The sequence below is a fragment of the Schistocerca nitens genome, chromosome 7 (genome assembly GCF_023898315.1).
Source record: "Schistocerca nitens isolate TAMUIC-IGC-003100 chromosome 7, iqSchNite1.1, whole genome shotgun sequence".
NCBI classification, from domain to species: Eukaryota; Metazoa; Arthropoda; class Insecta; order Orthoptera; family Acrididae; genus Schistocerca; species Schistocerca nitens.
Window position 1 is genome coordinate 116,968,571 of NC_064620.1, and position 21,484 is coordinate 116,990,054.

Here is a 21,484-nt window from a genome sequence, read left to right on the forward strand (position 1 = left end):
TTATACATATTTTCTGGCAAAACATTGCACCAATGTTGCACTCAGTTCATCCACTTCCTCCAACATAGTTGTGCTACATTTTTTTCACATCCGCATATTCAAAACTGCACTATGTTGAAAGATCATTTCATTTGGCAAAATCCACGAAATACACTCCTGGAAATGGAAATAAGAACACCGTGAATTCATTGTCCCAGGAAGGGGAAACTTTATTGACACATTCCTGGGGTCGGATACATCACATGATCACACTGACAGAACCACAGGCACATAGACACAGGCAACAGAGCATGCACAATGTTGGCACTAGTACAGTGTATATCCACCTTTCGCAGCAATGCAGGCTGCTATTCTCCCATGGAGACGATCGTAGAGATGCTGGATTTAGTCCTGTGGAACGGCTTGCCATGCCATTTCCACCTGGCGCCTCAGTTGGACCAGCGTTCGTGCTGGACGTGCAGACCGCGTGAGCCGACGCTTCATCCAGTCCCAAACATGGTCAATGGGGGACAGATCCGGAGATCTTGCTGGCCAGAGTAGTTGACTTACACCTTCTAGAGCACATTGGGTGGCACGGGATACATGCGGACGTGCATTGTCCTGTTGGAACAGCAAGTTCCCTTGCCGGTCTAGGAATGGTAGAACGATGGGTTCGATGACGGTTTGGATGTACCGTGCACTATTCAGTGTCCCCTCGACGATCACCAGTGGTGTACGGCCAGTGTAGGAGATCGCTCCCCACACCATGATGCCGGGTGTTGGCCCTGTGTGCCTCGGTCGTATGCAGTCCTGATTGTGGCGCTCACCTGCACGGCGCCAAACACGCATACGACCATCATTGGCACCAAGGCAGAAGCGACTCTCATCGCTGAAGACGACACGTCTCCATTCGTCCCTCCATTCACGCCTGTCGCGACACCACTGGAGGCGGGCTGCACGATGTTGGGGCGTGAGAGGAAGACGGCCTAACGGTGTGCGGGACCGTAGCCCAGCTTCATGGAGACGGTTGCGAATCGTCCTCACCGATACCCCAGGAGCAACAGTGTCCCTAATTTGCTGGGAAGTGGCGGTGCGGTCCCCTACGGCACTGCGTAGGATCCTACGGTCTTGGCGTGCATCCGTGCGTCGCTGCGGTCCGGTCCCAGGTCGACGGGCACGTGCACCTTCCGCCGACCACTGGCGACAACATCGATGTACTGTGGAGACCTCACGCCCCACGTGTTGAGCAATTCGGCGGTACGTCCACCCGGCCTCCCGCATGCCCACTATACGCCCTCACTCAAAGTCCGTCAACTGCACATACGGTTCACGTCCACGCTGTCGCGGCATGCTACCAGTGTTAAAGACTGCGATGGAGCTCCGTATGCCACGGCAAACTGGCTGACACTGACGGCGGCGGTGCACAAATGCTGCGCAGCTAGCGCCATTCGACGGCCAACACCGCGGTTCCTGGTGTGTCCGCTGTGCCGTGCGTGTGATCATTGCTAGTACAGCACTCTCGCAGTGTCCGGAGCAAGTATGGTGGGTCTGACACACCGGTGTCAATGTGTTCTTTTTTCCATTTCCAGGAGTGTATGACAAGGTAACTTTACATCAGCTTCAGGTAAATATTCAAAGAAGTGTTACAAAAACTGATGAAATTTTGGACCTCTGTACACAAGAGGCAAGGACTACTTGTAGGGTCTAGCCTCTAAAGCACTACAAGATGATAAAAGAAATTTCACAACACAAGTCTGGTCTTTTTCTTTTCTTCCTTTTTGGATTACCCCCTCTACAGTCATTTAGTCTCTCACATTGGAATTTTATAGTCAAAGATTTGATATTACAGGCAAAGGGTTGGTATACTAGTTATTGGGAGCTCAAATGTTAGGCTCGTAAGGGAGCCCCTCAGGGAAACAGTCAGGTTGGGAAAGAATACCAGTGTGCATGCACTCAGTATGTTTGCCAAAGGGGCTTCATCTGAGTCATGGATAACACTCTGCTGACACCTTTCGAGCACACTGGATGCAGCTGTTTGCAAACTGTGGTTCATGTAGGCATGGTTTCAGTTGCCTGAGGCTGCAGTTGTGTGTGCGAGATGCTTGTGTGTGTGTGTGTGTGTGTGTGTGTGTGTGTGTGTGTGGTGTGTGTGTGTGTGTGTGTGTTTTCTATTGGTGACGAAGGCCTTAACAGCTGAAAGTTTTAATTGTAAGAGTCTTTTTGTTGTGCCTATCTGCAACTCAGTATCTCCACTATATGGTGAATAACAACTTTCCTTTTCATAATATTGTCATAAAATATCTATGAGTGTCTATCTAGAACGACATTCAGTGGAGTGACAACATATAAAAAAGGGCGTGAAGCAAATGCCTGACTGAGATACACAGGAAAAATCTTGAGAAAATGTAATTCATAAAATAAGTGGGTTACAAGGCATTGTTCAACTGATTCCTGAGTACAGACCATCAGTCTGTGCCTTAACCAAGTTGGATTATTAGAAGAGAGAGAGAAGATATAATGAAGGGAGGTGCATTCTGTCACTGGATCATTCAGTCCACTCAGAAGTGTTACAGAGATGCTCAACAAATGCTAGTGGCAGACATGTACAAGATGGACACTGTGCATCATGGAGAGGTTAACAACTGAAATTTTGAGAGTCCTTTCCAGGAAGAATGACAATATTATGAAAAGGGTTTACTGCTGCTCACCATACAGTGGAGATGTTGAGTCACAGAGAGGCACAACAAAAAGCCAGCTAAACACTTAAGCTTTTGGTGAAAAGAACTTCTAAAGTAGATAACACACACACACACACACACACACACACACACTAGCCACCGAGGCCAGACTGCAGCAAAACTGCATGATGGGAGGAACAGTCTGGATGTTGGGGTTAAGGAGAAGGCTGGGGTGGGATAGCAAGGTAGCTGTGAGCGACGGTAAAGTGTTACTTGTGGGAGCATACAGGGATGTGGTGGTGAGAGGATAAGGGCAGCTAGGTGCAGTCGGGATGTTAAAAGAAGGACAGATAGGTAGGAAAGGGAGCAGAAAAGGAGAGAAATAAAAGGAATGTTGGTGCATTGATGGACCAGAAGGCTGTGTAGTGCTGGAGTGGGAACAAGGAAAGAGATATCTGGCTGAAGGATAGTAACTAACAAAGGTTGAGGCCAGAGGGTTTAGGGCAACATAGGATTTATTGCAGGGAGAGTTCCCACTTGCACAATTCAGAAAAGCTTATATTGGTGGGAAGGAGCTACATGGCACAGGCTGTGAAGCAGTCAGTTAAGTGAAGAATGTTGCATTGTGCAGTGTGCTCAGCATCTGGGTGGTCCAGCTATTTCTTAGCTACAGCATGTCAGTGGTCATTCAACCCGACAGACAGCTTGTTGGTTGTCATGTCCACGTTGAAAGCAGCACAGTGGTTGCAACTTAGCTTGTAGAACACATGGCTGCTTTCACAAGTAGCCCTGCCTTTGATGAGATAAGTGATGCTTGTGGCTGGAATGGAGTAGGTGCTGGTGCGAGGATGTATGGGACAGGTCTTGCAACTACGTCTATTAAGGGGTGTGAGCCATGAAGCAAGAGGTTGGAAGCAAGGGAGGAGTAGCAATGGACAAGAATACTGTGTAGGTTTGGTAGATAGCAGAATACCCCCATGAAAGGGTTGGAAAGGATGGGGGTAACGCATCCCTCATTTCAGGGCATGACAAGAGGTACTCAAAACCCTGCTCCAGTTCTGGTAATCAGTCATGAATGTTCATTTGTGTCTGGATGGTAGGACTTTGGGACGTAGTGGGTGACTGGAGAGACAAAATACGAGAGATCTGTTTCGGAACAAGGTTGGGAGGGTAATTTCGGTCTGTGAAGGCCTCAGGGAGACCGTCGGTTTATTTCGAGAGGGGCTGCTTGTCACTACAGACTCGACAGCCGTGGGTGCCTCGGCTGTAGCGAAGGAACTTCTTTTATGGAATAGGAGGCAGCTATTGAAGTGAAGGTATTGCTGCTGATAAGCGTGGAGATACTGATGGAACCATCTTTGAGGTGGAGGTCAACATCAAGGAAGGTGGCTTGTTGAGTTGAGGAGAACCAGGTGAAGTGATTGGAGGTGAAGGTGTTGAGGTTCTCAAGGGATATGGATAGGATGTCCTCACCCTCAGTCGAGATCCCCAAGATGTCATCAATGAACCTGAATCAGATGAAGCATTTGGGACTGTGGACAGTTAGGAAGTTCCTGTTCCTTTACCACATGGGGCTCTGCTCATTTCTACGGACACCCCCTCCCTTTACACAAATATTCCTAATGTCGATGGTGTTGTTGCTATTGAACACTACCTTTCCCAATGCCCTACGGATTCCAAAATGACAACGGATTCCTGGTTACCATGACAAACTAAATCCTCACCAACAATTACTTCGCCTTTGAAGTCATCACCTACAAACAAATTCATGGTACATCAATGAGCACCTGCATGGCACCATCCTACACCACCCTGTTCATGGGGCATCTAGAGGAATTGTTTCTAACCACCCAGAATCCCAAACCATCACCTGGATTGTTGAGTGTCATCAACACGGGATTTCAAATTGATTCCACATTTCTAGATTCGCAGAAGGCTTTTGACACCACACCTCACAAGTGGCTTGTAATCAAATTACGTGCTAATGGAATGTTGTCTCAGTTATGCGACTGTATTCACGATTTCCTGTCAAGAGGTCAGAGTTCGTAGTAACTGATGGAAAGTCACTGAGTAAAACAAAAGTGATTTCTGGCTTTCTGCAAGGTAGTCTTATAGCCCTCTGTTGTTCTTTATCTGTATAAACAATTTGGGAGACTATCTGAGCAGCTGTCTTAGGTTGTTTGCAGAAGATGCTGTCATTATTACCTAGTAAAGTCATCAGAAGAAATTGCAAAATGATTTAGATAAGATGCCTGTATGCTGTGAAAAATGGGAACTGACACTAAATAATGAACCTGACTGACACTTAGTTAAGTGAAGACATTGTCAAGACCGATTGAACAGGATATATCAGCATGCAGATAAGTACGAAATACCCAAAATATGCGGTACGCAGGTATCAAGCATGTTTTTCAGCCATAGAACAACTGTGCCATAGAACGAACATCAATACAGTAGTTACATGTGCAATGAAATGCTCACTCAATATGAACCAAAGCATTAATGTCCATTCTGTGGCTGGAAAATTTGTTTGCTATTGCCAGCAATACATTTTGGAGATTTTGTACATGCTGGGACACCCAGTTCACTAGAGCTCGAAAATGTCTTCACTTGCTTAAGTCTAAATGTATCAAACATTAATGAACTTGATAATGACTTTTTTAAGGGCAAAACCATGACAGTACAGTAGAGTCCCGCTAATCCGAATTAATTGGGATCGGACCTTGTTGGCATTACTGATTTGTTCGGATTAGCCGGAATTACGGTGACAAGTTTCTAGAATTAAGTATACCAAGCAGATAAGTAGGTACATCATGATAACAAATGAGAACAAGTGTGGGAACAATGGCTCACTCTCACTCCCTGCCCTTGCTGTTGTGCAATGTTGAGACGTTTGTAGTGCCTGAGGTCAGTGAACTGCCAGTTGGCTCGCAAAGCACTTGGTTATGTTAGTTACCGATCGCTGGCATGTGTAACAGTTGTATTCTATTCGTTCAGGTGTAGTGGCGTACGTATTTTTGTCATGAGTAAACCGAAACATACAACGTTAACTCTCAAAGAAAAACTGAATGCTTTGAAGTGTATAGACAATGGTGAGAATGTATCTAAATTGGCAACGGAACTGGGTGTTGGTAAAGCAACATCTTTGAGAAAAACACTCAAAATTCAGCAGACTTCGAAACAGTCCCAGTACAATAAAGTGGATGAAGCTCTTTTCCTTTGGTTTACGCAGGAAAGGGAAAGAGGAACTCCTTTGAGTGGAGCACTGGTTCAGGAGAAGGCTGTTTACCTGAACAAGTTAATGAATGATGATGAGTCTTTTGGTGCTAGTATGGGTTGGTTGGACAGATTCAAAAAAGTCATTGAATCCGTCCGCTAAAAATTACTGGAGAGAAGCTTTCTTCTGGCCGTGATGCAGTGAAGGAATACTTGGGTGAGTTTGGAAAAATGATAAGAGAGAGAATGCATTCTCCCCAATAAATTTATAATGCTGATGAGACTGGCCTTAATTTTGGAGCATTGCCAACAAGAAGCCTGGCAACGAAAGCAGAAGACCATGCTCTCGGTTTTAAAATGTGCAAAGATCATGTGACTTTATTAGTGTGCAGCAACACTGCTGGTAATCACAAGCTGCTTTTAATGCTGATCGGCAAATCTGCTGGGCCCTGAGCTTTTAAAAATTGCAACATGAAGTCCCTGCTCGTATAATATTGCAACCAGAAAAAAGTATCGATGGATGGCAAGCTGTTCAAAGAATTGTTTCATGGCCAGTTTGTTCCCTCTGTTTGACAGATTTCTAAGGAAAATCATTTGTCTCCCCGTGCAATCCTTTTGATAGATAACGCTCCATCTCACCCCAGCACTGAGGAATTATATAATGGAGAAATTGTGACGAAGTTTTTGCCGCTGAATGTTACACCACTTCTACAGCTGATGGACCAGGGCTTACTGCCAACATTAAAACTGATTTACAGAAAACAATTTTTAAGAATGCTTTCCAAGATGATAGTATTCCTTTAGTGGACAAAATAAAAAAGACCAATGTGAAGGATGTTGTTTATTGGGCTGCTGAGGCATGGCAGAATATTTCAGAAAATACTCTGAGAGAATCATGCAGAAAACTGTGGACATCTCTTGAATTTCAGGACAACCTAGTGGAAAATGAAGAGGAAAATCTACTACAAATTATACAGACAATCCCTGGATATGAAGAAGCTAGTGAAAGAGACATAGATGAGTGGATGGCAGCCGATGGAACACGTGTGGAGAACCTTACTGACACTGATTTAGTTGCTGCTGTGACTCAAGACCAGGAAGAAGTGGACTGGTGTGACGGAAGTGACAATGAGCCTGAAAGCAACAAAGGAGAGCTGGTGCCACACAGTGACGCAGCAGAAGCCCTTGACCTCGCGCTATATTGTTTGGAGCAACAGCCCACTGCTACACCTGCTGATTTGATGTTTATGAGATGATGGCACAACTATGTGTCATATAACAGACTGTCTTCATTACACCAAAAAACAATGACTGAGTTTTTGTCATCTAGAAAGTAGGGATAAAATGTCGGCTGTATTTTAGTAAATTTGACAGCTTCTCTTTCATTGTTATGCATTGTTTAAACCTAATGTTTTCTTGCCAGTTTTTCTAATACATGTTTACTGTACTGTGTAAATTCAAATAGTGTGTATGAACAGCAGTTTACCACACAGTTTTCCATACTTAGAGACTAACATTTTTCATGTTTAGATTAACCGAATGTTCAGATTACCGGGGTTCGTATTAGCAGGACTCTGCTGTAACATAAAATAAAAAAGTTTGTACAGTCAAATAGTGGAAATATCATTCAACAGATTGTGTTAGTTCGAATGGGAAATTTCTGAACATCTATCCTGTAGCCCAGACTTGACTCCAAGTAATCAACCTCTTCAAATACATGTAAAACAGACTTGGCTAGCAACACTATGACCCTGCTGAAGAACTTCAAGGTACTGTCATGGTAGGCTACTGTTTCAAGCAACAGATTATTCTGCAGAAAGAATTTGTCTGCTTGTTAAGAGATATTATAAATGCTTACATCTGAACAGTGATAATGTGCTAAAGCAATGCAAAGGCTTATTTTTGAAACAATGGGAAATCTGGGGTGAGATAATAGCAATATGAAATTGATAGGCTGCTATTCATAACATGAAGAAGTAATGATTGGTAGAAAGGCATACAGGAGAGGGGGAAAGACCACTTGGATATTATTCAGCAACTGGGTTAAGTCCTTCGTCAGATGTAGACCAACCCCCCCCCACCCTCCCCCCCCCCCCCACCCTCCCCCCCCCCCCCCCACACACACACACACACATGGACACTGTTGTCTCCAGGAGTGAAACCCTTAGTGTACACAGACAGCGGTGGCCGTGTGTGTGTGTGTGTGTGTGTGTGTGTGTGTGTGTGTGTGCGCATGAGCTATGGATGTGTAAATGTATGAGTGTTTTATCTACAAATCAAACAATGGAAAATCCACGACTGAATGTAACAATGTTATGAAAAGGAAAGTTGCCATTTACCATATAGTGGAGATACTGCATCACAGATAGGCACAACAAAAAGACTGTCGCAAATAAAGCTTTCAGCCACTAAGGCTTTCACCAAAATAGAAGACACACACACACACAAAAGACTGCAGTCTCAGACAACTGAAGCCACCTAAGACTGCAGCTGTGTGTGTGTGTGTGTGTGTGTGTGTGTGTGTGTGTGTGTTTTGTCTATTGTTGACAAAGGCCTTACTGGCCGAAAGCTTTATTTGTGAGACACTTTTTGCTGTGCCTATCTGCGACTCAGCATCTCTACTATATGGTGAGTGGCAACTTTCCTTTTCATAAAATTGTGTTTTATCTACATCTGATGAAGAAGTTAGCTCTGGCAGCTGAATAATATCTCGCAGTCTGGTTTCAATGTGACTGTCAGCCACTCAATGCCTCCGCTATGTGCCGAGTAGTAATGTAGTTATAATATTTTTAAAAAAGTAGTTATTCCAGAATTTTATTTATAGGCCATTGGAGATTACTTTCCAGATAACCCTTTTATTTTAAATTTATAGGATCATGTGCCATGTTGTTCTTCATACCAAGCTGCTTGAACCAGTATGTTTTCTGTTTCAGAGGTTTTAGCAGGTACCACTTTGCCTCTGCAGATATACACTGTAATTCCACCCATCACTAATAATTGTCCTAAGTAGCAGTTCTGTTCATCTCCTTCCACAAGCTGCATACAATATCATTACAGATTAACATGCAAAAACTAAAAATCTGTGCTTAAGTCTAACAGAACTGAATACATAATATGTAATTTTTTAATGAATATGTAAAATAATCTTTGCTATTATAACTCCATTCTCACAACAATGAACTTGAAAAACCTTTCAATGTCAGCTTTTGCACTCAGTTCACATGTACTAACCGTCTGTCTTTAAATTATGAGCAGTACTCCTATCACTGGACACAGGTTGTTGTTGCATTACACCAAGAGTATCCTCAGTAACTTTCCACCCATCCAGGTGAAACACATCACTGGTTTCAGCCACAGGTATTACTTTCATTGAGTCACCAGCACAACCTATAAAATAAAATACGGGGTAACTTCTTTATAAATGGACATGACTTCTTGTTGATGGGAACAAAACACATCAAACTACTAACCATTACTGGCACAAGTACCAACAATTAGATTTAATGTAGATGCCCTTCCAGTTCTTGCATACAACACTGGTGGGACACCAAATTCTTTAGTGATAGCCAAAAGAAGAGTATCCAGTCTGTCAGGTAGCCTTTCCCACCGGACACTCAGGCCAGGATGATCTTCATTCTCAACTTGATCACCTTCATTACTCTGCATAAAAGTGAAAAAGATATCATCATAATTTTGAAGTCAATGTGAATATATTTCAGTGCAAAGCATGCTAAATGTATGTGGAACAGAAAAACATAAGAATATGAAAATCAAAGTATTATAAGCAGCAGGCAAGCAAATGTGAAAGGTAACCTTGGTAACAATTAATATGGGTTATCAGGTTTTCATGGCAGATTAAAGTTGTGTGCCTGCAGAAGAACACATGTGCTCTCCCCCATTCCCCCGTTTCCCTCTCCTTGCCACACCCCTTCCCCAAAGGAAAAAAAAAACACACACACACACACACACACACACACACACAGGGTGAAGCGAAATTCGCGCACTCGGCTTCGCAGTGCGACTCCTCACATGCCAGCAATAAAAAAATGTCTGCCACAAAATTTCGTCCGGTGAGTACATCCGGCAGAAAAAGGATGTCAAAGAGTGGCAATATGGCAGCACTGTAATGACATGTATTGTAACTACCTCTGTCAGCATATGTTGGCCGCGCTGTACAGTTGCTGCAATGGATAGAGCTTTAGCTTAGTTTGCAGGTGGTCAAGGGTTCGATCCTGGGTTGGGTTGGACAATCTCTATCACGCAGTGGTGGAAGGAGAGAACCTGACTCCCGAAGGCACAGCTCCGGATGACAAAACACGTGTTTATCTGGATGGCATCAATGAGGATATCCAGCAACGTATTCACAAGCAGCAAAACCAGTCCAGTTATCAGATGCACCATGGACTAGAAGCATATCCACATATTCATCATTTGTGTATACCATACATCTGCCACACTGGTTTAGAGGTTTTCAATGAGAAAACTCTGTGTGTGTACACATGTACGCTCGAGTCTGTCATGGGCATGTTACTCCGCTCGCAACTAGTCCCTGTTTGGTGGGCAGCGCATGCGGTACAAACATACCGTCAGTCCTGCGTGCTGTTCCACATAATGTGCATTACCCATCTGACAGATATTGTTCTGCGTGGTTCATCCAAACACTGCTAATGTGAAATGTTCAGTTTCAAATTACACTGTTTCCCTAATGTTAATAGATGTGATGTTTCCACAATCCCATCAATAGAATAATAATAATAATAATAATAATAATGCATTGAGATATGTACTAAACAGCATGTGGGTACCAGTCTCAATGTTGAAAGGCATAACTACTGGGACCATGGTGATAACACATTCAAATATTAACTGAGTTTGGACACTATTCACAAAGCAAAGCACGTTGCTAGTACTACTGGTAACATAAGGCCCTTACAAAATATAATGGACCTGAACGAGGCAAGAATAATAGTTGGTACTAATCTGTGGGACCATTGAAGGAGGGTACAAAGAAAATAGGTTTCGCATTAGTAGATGAAGTGGTGCAAATAAATTCATGCCCATGACATGGAAAGGGCTCCTTTCAAAGCTGCCCAATCTTCTATTTCTAAGATCATGAATGTAAGTGCAAATTTTTTCTAGAAGACACGCTGCAATCACTGTTGACCGTACCACAGGGGTACATTTATCAAATAAAAAATTATGCCACAAATCAGAATCAAACCCTCGAACTCTTGCATGCTAATCCCAAAACTCTATCCACTGCACAAACAGTACAGCATGACTCGTATTTGCTGACAAAGGCAGTTACCATACATGTGGTTACAGTGTCACCAGATTTCCACTCTTTAATGTCCTGGCGTTCTACGGATCGGAGCGTGAAATGTCAGATCCCTTAAGCGGGCAGGTAGGTTAGAAAATTTAAAAAGGGAAATGGATAGGTTAAAGTTAGATATAGTGGGAATTAGTGAAGTTCGGTGGCAGGAGGAACAAGACTTTTGGTCAGGTGATTACAGGGTTATAAATACAAAATCAAATAGGGGTAATGCAGGAGTAGGTTTAATAAAGAATAAAAAAATAGGATTGCGGGTTAGCTACTACAAACAGCATAGTGAGCGCATTATTGTGGCCAAGATAGACACAAAGCCCATGCCTACTACAGTAGTACAAGTTTATATGCCAACTACCTCTGCAGATGATGAAGAAATTGATGAAATGTATGACGAGATAAAAGAAATTATTCAGGTAGTGAAGGGAGACAAAAATTTAATAGTCATGGGTGACTGGAATTCGTCAGTAGGAAAAGGGAGAGAAGGAAACATAGTAGGTGAATATGGATTGGGGGGAAGAAATGAAAGAGGAAGCCGCCTTGTAGAATTTTGCACAGAGCATAACCTAATCATAGCTAACACTTGGTTCAAGAATCATAAAAGAAGGTTGTATACCTGGAAGAATCCTGGAGATACTAAAAGGTATCAGATAGATTATATAATGGTAAGACAGAGATTCAGGAACCAGGTTATAAATTGTAAGACATTTCCAGGGGCAGATGTGGATTCTGACCACAATCTATTGGTTATGATCTGCAAATTGAAACTGAAGAAACTGCAAAAAGGTGGGAATTTAAGGATATGGGACCTGGATAAACTGAAAGAACCAGAGGTTGTACAGAGTTTCAGAGAGAGCATAAGTGAACAATTGACAGAAATGGGGGAAAGAAATACAGTAGAAGAAGAATGGGTAGCTTTGAGGAATGAAATAGTGAAGGCAGCAGAGGATCAAATAGGTAAAAAGACGAGGGCTAATAGAAATCCTTGGGTAACAGAAGAAATATTGAATTTAATTGATGAAAGGAGAAAATATAAAAATGCAGTAAATGAAGAAGCATAAAGGAATACAAACGTCTCAAAAATGATATCGACAGGAAGTGGAAAACGGCTAAGTAGGGATGGCTAGAGGACAAATGTATGGATGTAGAGGCTTATCTCACTAGGGGTAAGATAGATACTGCCTACAGGAAAATCAAAGAGACATTTGGAGAAAGGAGAACCACACGCATGAATATCAAGAGCTCAGATGGAAACCCAGTTCTAAGCAAAGAAGGGAAAGCAGAAAGGTAGAAGGAGTATATAGAGGGTCTATACAGGGGCGATGTTCTTGAGGACAATATTGTGGAAATGGAAGAGGAGGTAGATGAAGATAAAATGGGAGATACGATACTGCGTGAAGAGTTTGACAGAGCACTGAAAGACCTGAGTTGAAACAAGGCCCCCGGAGTAGACAACATTCCATTAGAACTACTGACAGCCTTGGGAGAGCCAGTCCTGACAAAACTCTACCATCTGGTGAGCAAGATGTATGAGACAGGCGAAATTCCCTCAGACTTCAAGAAGAATCTAATAATTCCAATACCAAAGAAAGCAGGTGTTGACAGATGTGAAAATTACCGAACTATCAGTTTAATAAGTCACAGCTGCAAAATACTAACGCGAATTCTTTACAGACGAATGGAAAAACTGGTAGAAGTGGACCTCGGGGAAGATCAGTTTGGATTCCGTAGAAATGTTGGAACACGTGAGGCAATACTAACCTTACGACTTATCTTAGAAGAAAGATTAAGAAAAGGCAAACCTACGTTTCTAGCATTTGTAGACTTAGAGAAAGCTTTTGACAATGTTAACTGGAATACTCTCTTTCCAATTCTGAAGGTGGCAGGGGTAAAATACAGGGAGCGAAAGGGTTATTTACAATTTGTACAGAAACCAGATGGCAGTTGTAAGAGTCGAGGGGCATGAAATGGAAGCAGTGGTTGGGAAAGGAGTGAGACAGGGTTGTAGCCTCTCCCCGATGTTATTCAATCTGTATATTGAGCAAGCAGTAAAGGAAACAAAAGAAAAATTCGGAGTAGGCATTAAAATTCATGGAGAAGAAATAAAAACTTTGAGGTTCGCCGATGACATTGTAATTCTGTCAGAGACAGCAAAAGACTTGGAAGAGCAGTTGAACGGAATGGACAGTGTCTTGAAAGGAGGATATAAGATGAACATAAACAAAAGCAAAGCTACCCAAGCACAGCTCATGACCCGTCCTCACAGCTTCAAGTCTGCCAGTACCTCATCTCCTACCTTCCAAACTTCACAGAAGCTCTTTCACAGGCAGGAAGAAGTTTGGAAGGTAGGAGATGAGGTACTGGCAGACTTGAAGCTGTGAGGACGGGTCATGAGCTGTGCTTGGGTAGCTCAGATGGTAGAGTACTTGCCCGTGGAAGGCAAAGGTCCCGAGTTCGAGTCTCGGTCCGGCACACAGTTTTAGTCTGCCAGGAAGTTTCATACCAGTGAACACTCAGGGTGTCTACGCAGACAAGGAAAAACAATGCCCGGATTTCCCGGTTAAAAATACACTTTCTCCCAGGTGAAAACACACTTTTTCCGTGTTAAGTGACAGTATATTTTCCCTGCAAAACTTATCAGTCCTTTAAATTGTTATGGATTTATGCACGGGCATTGAATTTCCCGGCACTTTAGAAAACAAAACTCAGGGAAAAAGACACGTTTTGGAAATATCTTTTATGTGCAGCAACATGTACGCTGCGTATTTTTGTATTACGAAAGTATACATTGGAATCCCACCAAAACCGCATGTTAATTTCAGAATCATTGAAATCGAGATTGCAATGCACTTTTGTAAGCCAGTTGTAGCTCATGTCATGTGATCTCGCCAGCCGATGACAGCGGATATTCAGAGCATAGGACACGTGATGTAGTCAGCCAACAGCAACGTCACTGTTAAGTAGCACAAACACACAAACAGGGAAAGTTAATAGTTTAAATTAATATACATAGTGTTGCTACAAGAAAAGCAAAGCTTTCACATTTAATATTGGTCTCTAAGGTTAATACGCTACAAGGGAAGCTAAGCTTTCGCATATAATGTTGATCTTTTTTGCGCGTTACACTTTAAGATATATCACACAAATGTGCCAGTAAAATTTTTAATAATGACATAAATGTGATCTTCAGGGTTCCATATTTGGAAACCTTGTCCTGAAATGTCATTCCTCTGGTGTGTAAGAGTAATTTTAATAAAATTCAAGCACAACAGAAAGTTTTTCAGCACCTGTTATGTTCTTTACTAACTGTTAATTATTGGAAGAATGTGGGAACTACTACAACAACTCGCAACTTTTGAGTTTTTTAGTATAACTGTCAAGTTTGGCAACATTACATCCAACAACACAGTTACGTTACACGAGAAAAAAAAAAAAACATTTCAATCATCTGTAATCAACCTGTATGCATGTTATTATCATTATCATTACAATTTCCCATTAGATTAGTAACAAGCTGAAACACTTCTCTTTGCTGATTATATGAGTTTCACATAAATTTTTGTAGAGCAAACATCATGAAAGGTAAATGAAATTTTCTTGAAAATTATTAATGGTTTCCTGTAACTGGTCTGTAACTAAATACCAATACATTAAAGTACAAGGCTAAACCTCCCCTTTAACAATAAAGCATGAAGGAAAAATAATTCATTAAATTTTTGGGTGTGTTGATCAATAACAACATGAAGCATAAGTAACACATACACTGCTGGCCATTAAAATTGCTACACCACGAAGATGACATGCTACAGACAAAAAATTTAACTGACAGGAAGAAGATGCTGTGATATGCAAATAATTAGCTTTTCAGAGCATTCACACAAGGTTGGTGCCGGTGGCGACACCTACAGCAAGTTGACATGAGGAAAGTTTCCCACAGATTTCTCATACACAAACAGCAGTTGACCGGCGTTGCCTGGTGAAACGTTGTTCTGATGCCTCGTGTAAAGAGGAGAAATGCATACCATCATGTTTCCGACTTTGATAAAGGTCAGATTGTAGCCTATTGTGATTGCGGTTTATCATATCGCGGCATTGCTGCTCGCGTTGGTCAAGATCCAATGTCTGTTCACAGAATATGGTTTCGGTGCGTTCAGGATGGTAATACGGAACGCCGTGCTGGATCCCAACGGCCTCATATCACTAGCAGTCGAGATGACAGGCATCTTATCCGCATGGCTGTAACGGATTGTGCAGCCACGTCTCGATCCCTGAGTCAACAGATTGGGACGTTTGCAAGACAACAACATTCTGCACAAACAGTTCGACGACGTTTGCAGCAGCAGCATGGACTATCACCTCAGAGACCATGGATGTGGTTACCCTTGATGCTGCATCATCACAGACAGGAGCACCTGTGATGGTGTACTGAACGACGAACCTGGGTGCACGAATAGCAAAACGTCATTTTTTCAGATGAATTCAGGTTCTGTTTACAGCATCATGATGGTCGCATCTGTGTTTGGCGACATTGTGGTGAATGCACACTGGAAGCATGTATTCGTCATCGCCATACTGGCGTATCACCTGGCGTGATGGTATGGGGTGCCATTGGTTACACATCTCGGTCACCTCTTGTTCGCATTGATGGCACTTTGAACAGTGGACGTTACATTTCAGATGTGTTATGACCCTAAATTTCAGCAGGATAATGCACGACCGCATGTTGCAGGTCCTGTACGGGCCTTTCTGGATACAGAAAATGTGCCCTGGCCAGCACATTCTCCAGATCTCTCACGAATTGAAAACGTCTGGTCAATGGTGGCCGAGCAACTGGCTCGTCACAATACGACAGTCACTACTCTTGATGAACTGTGGTATCGTGTTGAAGCTGCATGGGCAGCTGTACCTGTACACGCCATCCAAGCTGTTTGACTCAATGCCCAGGCGTATCAAGGAAGTTATTACGGCCAGAGGTGGTTGTTCTGGGTACTGATTTCTCAGGATCTATGCACCCAAATTGCGTGAAAATGTAATCACGAGTCAGTTCTAGTATAACATATTTGTCCAATGAATACTCATTTATCATCCGCTTTTCTTCTTGGTGTAGCAATTTTAATGGCCAGTAGTGTATGTTCTTCAGCATCAATGTTGAGTGACACTTTGTAATGGATCTGGGAGATGTGTTATTTTCTACCAGATTTGTCGATACCAAATCTAATAAGGGAAGTTGTAAATGTTTTCTTATATTTTTGTCAGACTATTTTTTTTTTTGTGAATTGTAATTTGCCTTATTTTATGCTAATTTGCTTATATGTTTGAGAGTGACAGCATATTGATTAATATTAGATGTGACGAAGAATATCAAAGAGACTGGTTACAAGTGGAAGCTTGTGTGTTGTGTAAAATGTCGTTGACGCTGGAGTCGTCTTTGACCGTAGTCAGTTGGCAGTGAACTCTTGGTGTGTGTGACAGTGGAACAATGTGCAGGTCGCCATTATAATAATTTGCTAGTGAACAGGAAAAATGAATTATGTTACTACTTTTTTTATATAAACATCAAGAAGGAACCACATTCGAAGAAATGGTATTTGAAGCATCAAAAATGAGGCAAACTTATTGAACCAGGTCATTTCTGCAGCCGACGAAAGTGCATTGTGGAATCATACTTTCACTAGACGACTGAAGCCAACACAGGAAAGTCAAATATCATCTTATAAACATTTCACGGAAAAGTGAGTACTGTCATGAAATATGCTAAATTCAAGTATATAAAAATAGTGAGCATATTTCAACTTGCGTTCAGGTGATAGCAGATTTCAAAGACATAAATTTTCTCTTATTTTTTATCTTTGCCTGTTCTCTCTCTCTCTCTCTCTCTCTCTCTCTCTTTCTTTTAAGTAACCTCCCTGAAGAAAAACAGAATTCAATGTACAGAAATATGCAATAAGTATAATGTCATACCAATTCCCAACTCTCAAATATGTCGCAGATAACTGGAGATACTCTTATAATAATGAATTATCATGCATATTATTAACATAAAAATTGATGACAATGGACTAAACCATGTTGCATTAATTGCAGAATTTTCAGACACACAAAAGCAAATACTGACCACAATAACAATTTTTCCGGTGTTACGAGGTGTGTGGCCAAATCTCCATCGAACAGGCTGGCTGCTCTTCAGTACCAAAGTCAGATTGTGTAATTCAGTTAGCAGTGTATCTCCACTATCTCCACCTTCATGAAGATGTACTAGGACTACTGGCAGTGAAGCTCGATCTGCACGTTCATCTCTTCCATTGTTTCTTGGACCAGCATCCATTTCCACCACATATACATCCCTGAAAAACAGATACTTTTAACAGAAAACGAAGAATACAATCCAGCGTAAGTGCGTTGCAAATAAGAATAATGTGGGTATTTAGCTTGGAATAAATAAATTTCTGTAGTTTTTGAAATTAAATATTGTAGGCCTACATTTATCTTACATTTTCCCAATGAAACATACATAGCAACCATAAAATATTCTTTAAGATTATGGCCTTACAATATTCACCATGTAAATCACAGACTAACTCTCTTAAACTACGTATCTCACACCTGCATACAGTATATTCAATACTTTCTTTCCAAAAAACCATTTGAATGAGGTTTTTAAGCTTTTTTCATTATCTTGAGAAAATTTATTAATAGAGTAATTGTATGTCATCTTCTTTCTTAACTGAACAACTCAGCTGTATCTGAAATCTTTAATGGCAGCTTCACATCTAATGGGATACTTGTAGACTAATCAATGTGTACAGCTACATAAAAACACAATTTTCATCTTCTACCTTATTCCATTCATGTACACAAATAGTGTTCTTGGGCTGAAAGGGTGGATAGCACTATTCTTATTCAGAATCCTTTCAGATGCTTTTGTTTACACGCTTCTATATTAATTTTTCTATTCTTCCAATTATTTCAATTATTTAGAAAAAAATCACATGTTACTTCCCCAATCTTGCAAAGAAACAAAAATGATTGCCTTTGCTTACGAAATTTTCTGTTCCTCTCAGTCAAGCTCTCTGGACTGCGATGATTTTACCAAGGGTTCAGTTTCATGATGCACACGATCCTGACAAATGTAATATGAGTATTATCCTCTTTAACATTTAGCTTTGGAAAACTGTTCCATCAAAAGTGAAAACTAATTATATTTCCAGGCACAAGCAGGATAATAGTGAAGCATCCCCATGCAAAACATCACAGTTCTCCAATTTCATGCTCTTTGATTGTGCACATTGTGCCATCAAAGTATGCTCTTTCCCACCTAAATATATATATATCACCAGTGATTTAAACACATAAGTACTTCACTCTATCACAGAAGAATGTCTGAGAGAATAGGGGATAGCTTGAAGTCAGGGAAATCTAAATAAACTATGCGAATATTGGTAAATAAAAATAATGCTTTCAACAGATTTACAGAAAGGTAAATTTAACACAAGGAAACAAATAGAATTTTGTACGAAATTATCCACAGAAATGACACAGCAAATAAGGAAAAACTATGAAATTATCCAGATAAATGACACTGCAAAAAAGGAAAAACTGACAAAATTCTAGGAAATCACAATCCAAGACAACCTTAAATGGGGCATGCATAAAAATTCCGTAGCCTGTAAGTTGTCTAAAAGCATATTTGTGATGAACATTACTATCAAATATACATAAAACTAAGTTTCATTCATTTTTCTCATCAAATTTAAACCATGGAATAGAAATATGGGATGCAACAACGTGAACCAACTGAAGCACACTACTAATACTACAGAATGAAGTTATCAAAATTATCTGTGGTGCCAAACCTAGAGAATCATATCAAAACCTTTTGCTAAAATTAGGTGTGCTCACAATTATAGGTGTATATATAATAAAAGTTATATTGCTTGTGAAGACACTAAATCCAAACTTAAACTGTGACTTACACCAGCATAATAAAAGACAAAATTACGGTACCATGTAAATATCCACAGAACAGCTTTGCATGAAAAACATGCACTACATGCTGGGCTGAAACTAGCCAACGCCCTACCAAAAAATCTCACAGCCCTTCCTACTAGCTAATTACAAGATCTGCCAAAAGAATTTTTACTGTTAATCCATTTTAGTCCCTAGATGAAAAGTGGTTTGTCAGTATGTCAAGCCCACAGTTTTTAGGTAGTTCACAAGCAATCTAATAATAATAAAAAACATTTGTAAAACAGTTATCTGCATACTGACAAATGCAAAATGCATTAAAATGTAAAATTTCTTGTTACACATAAATCTTTAGGTTGTGATTTGTAAATCGACATATTCAGAAGAAGAATCTTTATAATGTCCTGAAAATGTATTATTTCTATAGTTTATGTTTGATTATTTGATGTTTAATAATAATAATAATAATACTATAACTTCAAGAAATCTTTGGAAGCCAAAACTGCTTAGGCAGTTCCCATTCAAATACACAGACTATTGAGAGGAGGCTGGGTGGACAACAGTTAAGAAAGAGCACATGTCCAGAGCCAAAACAGTTTTTGTGTTGTGTTGGACATGTGTGACCCTTCTGATTATCATGTAAAGCCATCTAATGCAGCAACAATAGCAAATAAAGTGTTGTGACATGTGAATACTTATGATAGAATGAATTTTATCCTAATAACTTCTGAGTAGGGAGTGCTCTGCATTCTGAGAGCTGGAAGTTAAGTATTGAATGAAACTCATTCCAGAAAATAACTTTTCATTAGTATCATTTAATGAAATCGAAAACCTGGAAAAATGTTCAATATATACTACCTCTAATATGGATTTTTTTCCTTATATGTACACTCTACGGAAGATTAAACCAGTGAATCCAGCAAGAAACGATAAGTAGAAGTTGACATGTCCTCCAGTGCACAGCATATGACAGCGACAGAGAGATAAGATGTACTTGATCTGAATGCAGACAGCTCTATCATCATCCTCACAGCAAAAAAGGTCCTGAAATTGTGGAACTTGAGTATAACAGTTTGACTCTTATAACAACTGCCACTGACCTTGGCCCACCTGCTCCGCACAACACAAGAGAGCAGAATGACAACTATTCTAGTATTCAATACTTCTTCCTCCAAATGCCCAGTCACTCCAACCCAACATGCCAAATTTACTGTACCACATAAAACACATCAACTGTTAACTGCAATGACTCAAATCCATTTCTAGAGCTCTTCTACCTGAAATTTCCCTTATTACCATTTATGTGACCTCTACGTACACCAGCATCCATATACACGTAACGCTTCTGCCCATCAAAATAGCATCCCCCAATTTTCTTCTTCTTCCTCTTCTCCTTCTTCTTCATGAAATGGTCCTGCTTATGCGGGTCATTCACAAAGCCTCTTCCAGTGGTAGAGTATCACCATCACTTTCAACAATGAATCAATCATCGCTAAATACCAACTGGAAAGTCTCCAGAAAAATCTGTTTCTTGCCACCCTAGCCAACTTCATCCTTTCTGCATAACTGCTTCACCTACAGAGCCTAACTTACAAACAGATCATGGTGGTTATGCGAAGATGGCCACAGTCTACACTATATCATGGATTGCAAGAAAGAAGCATTCCTTAGCTTCCAGAACTCTGGTATGAAATATGTTCACTGATGAAATTTTCTCCTTTGGACTCTTGGTGAAGATGAACTACTGTACCTGCTTCACCCATAAGTGGTAGCATTGGTCTCTCAGATCGTGGTGCTCTATTTTTCTGTGATAATGCCTACACTGATTATGTTGCAACCTCAAACATCAAGCTGAGCATTTGTCTCTGATGTGAAAATGTGGCTTTGTAATTGTTGCTACCCACTATTACAAATTTATCACAAAGGCTTCATAGGCCAGATTTACAGTAAATGTATGTAGATTCTGTGTACCCCCGATCTCTTATTTTACAAAAAGTCATTGTTGCTTTCAACAATATTACAAGTAATAGTTCACTCTCTTGGTAAACAATCACTGTTAAGTAGCACAAAGATGTTTCTATTTCAGTTTCAATGAAAATGTCAAAAGAGACTCTGAATGTAAATGTGTCATGGCGATGTCATCTGATGGTCCAGTTGGATTTACGACAAGCGGATGTTTAGTGACGACTATGGTTCATATGACTCCTCTGTTCCTGAAAATGATAAGCTGTCATGGTCCACTGGTAATACAAGAGTCTGAAATTGATGAAAATGAAAGTAAAAATAGTGAATGCCATGACAATGGGAGTTCAGATTATGG

At 40.9% G+C, this 21,484-nt stretch overlaps 1 protein-coding gene across 1 annotated transcript in view; it reads right to left on the reverse strand.

Annotated features, from left to right (window-relative positions):
* Nucleotides 1-21,484, reverse strand: part of LOC126195249 (uncharacterized) — a 245,445-nt gene that overhangs the window by 132,040 nt on the left and 91,921 nt on the right. The window contains exons 8-10 of the mRNA XM_049933777.1: nt 17,315-17,543; nt 9,344-9,533; nt 9,105-9,260 (exon numbers count right to left, since the gene is read on the reverse strand). Coding sequence (XP_049789734.1) covers nt 9,105-9,260; nt 9,344-9,533; nt 17,315-17,543 — 575 coding nt within the window. The remainder of the gene's footprint in view (nt 1-9,104; nt 9,261-9,343; nt 9,534-17,314; nt 17,544-21,484) is intronic.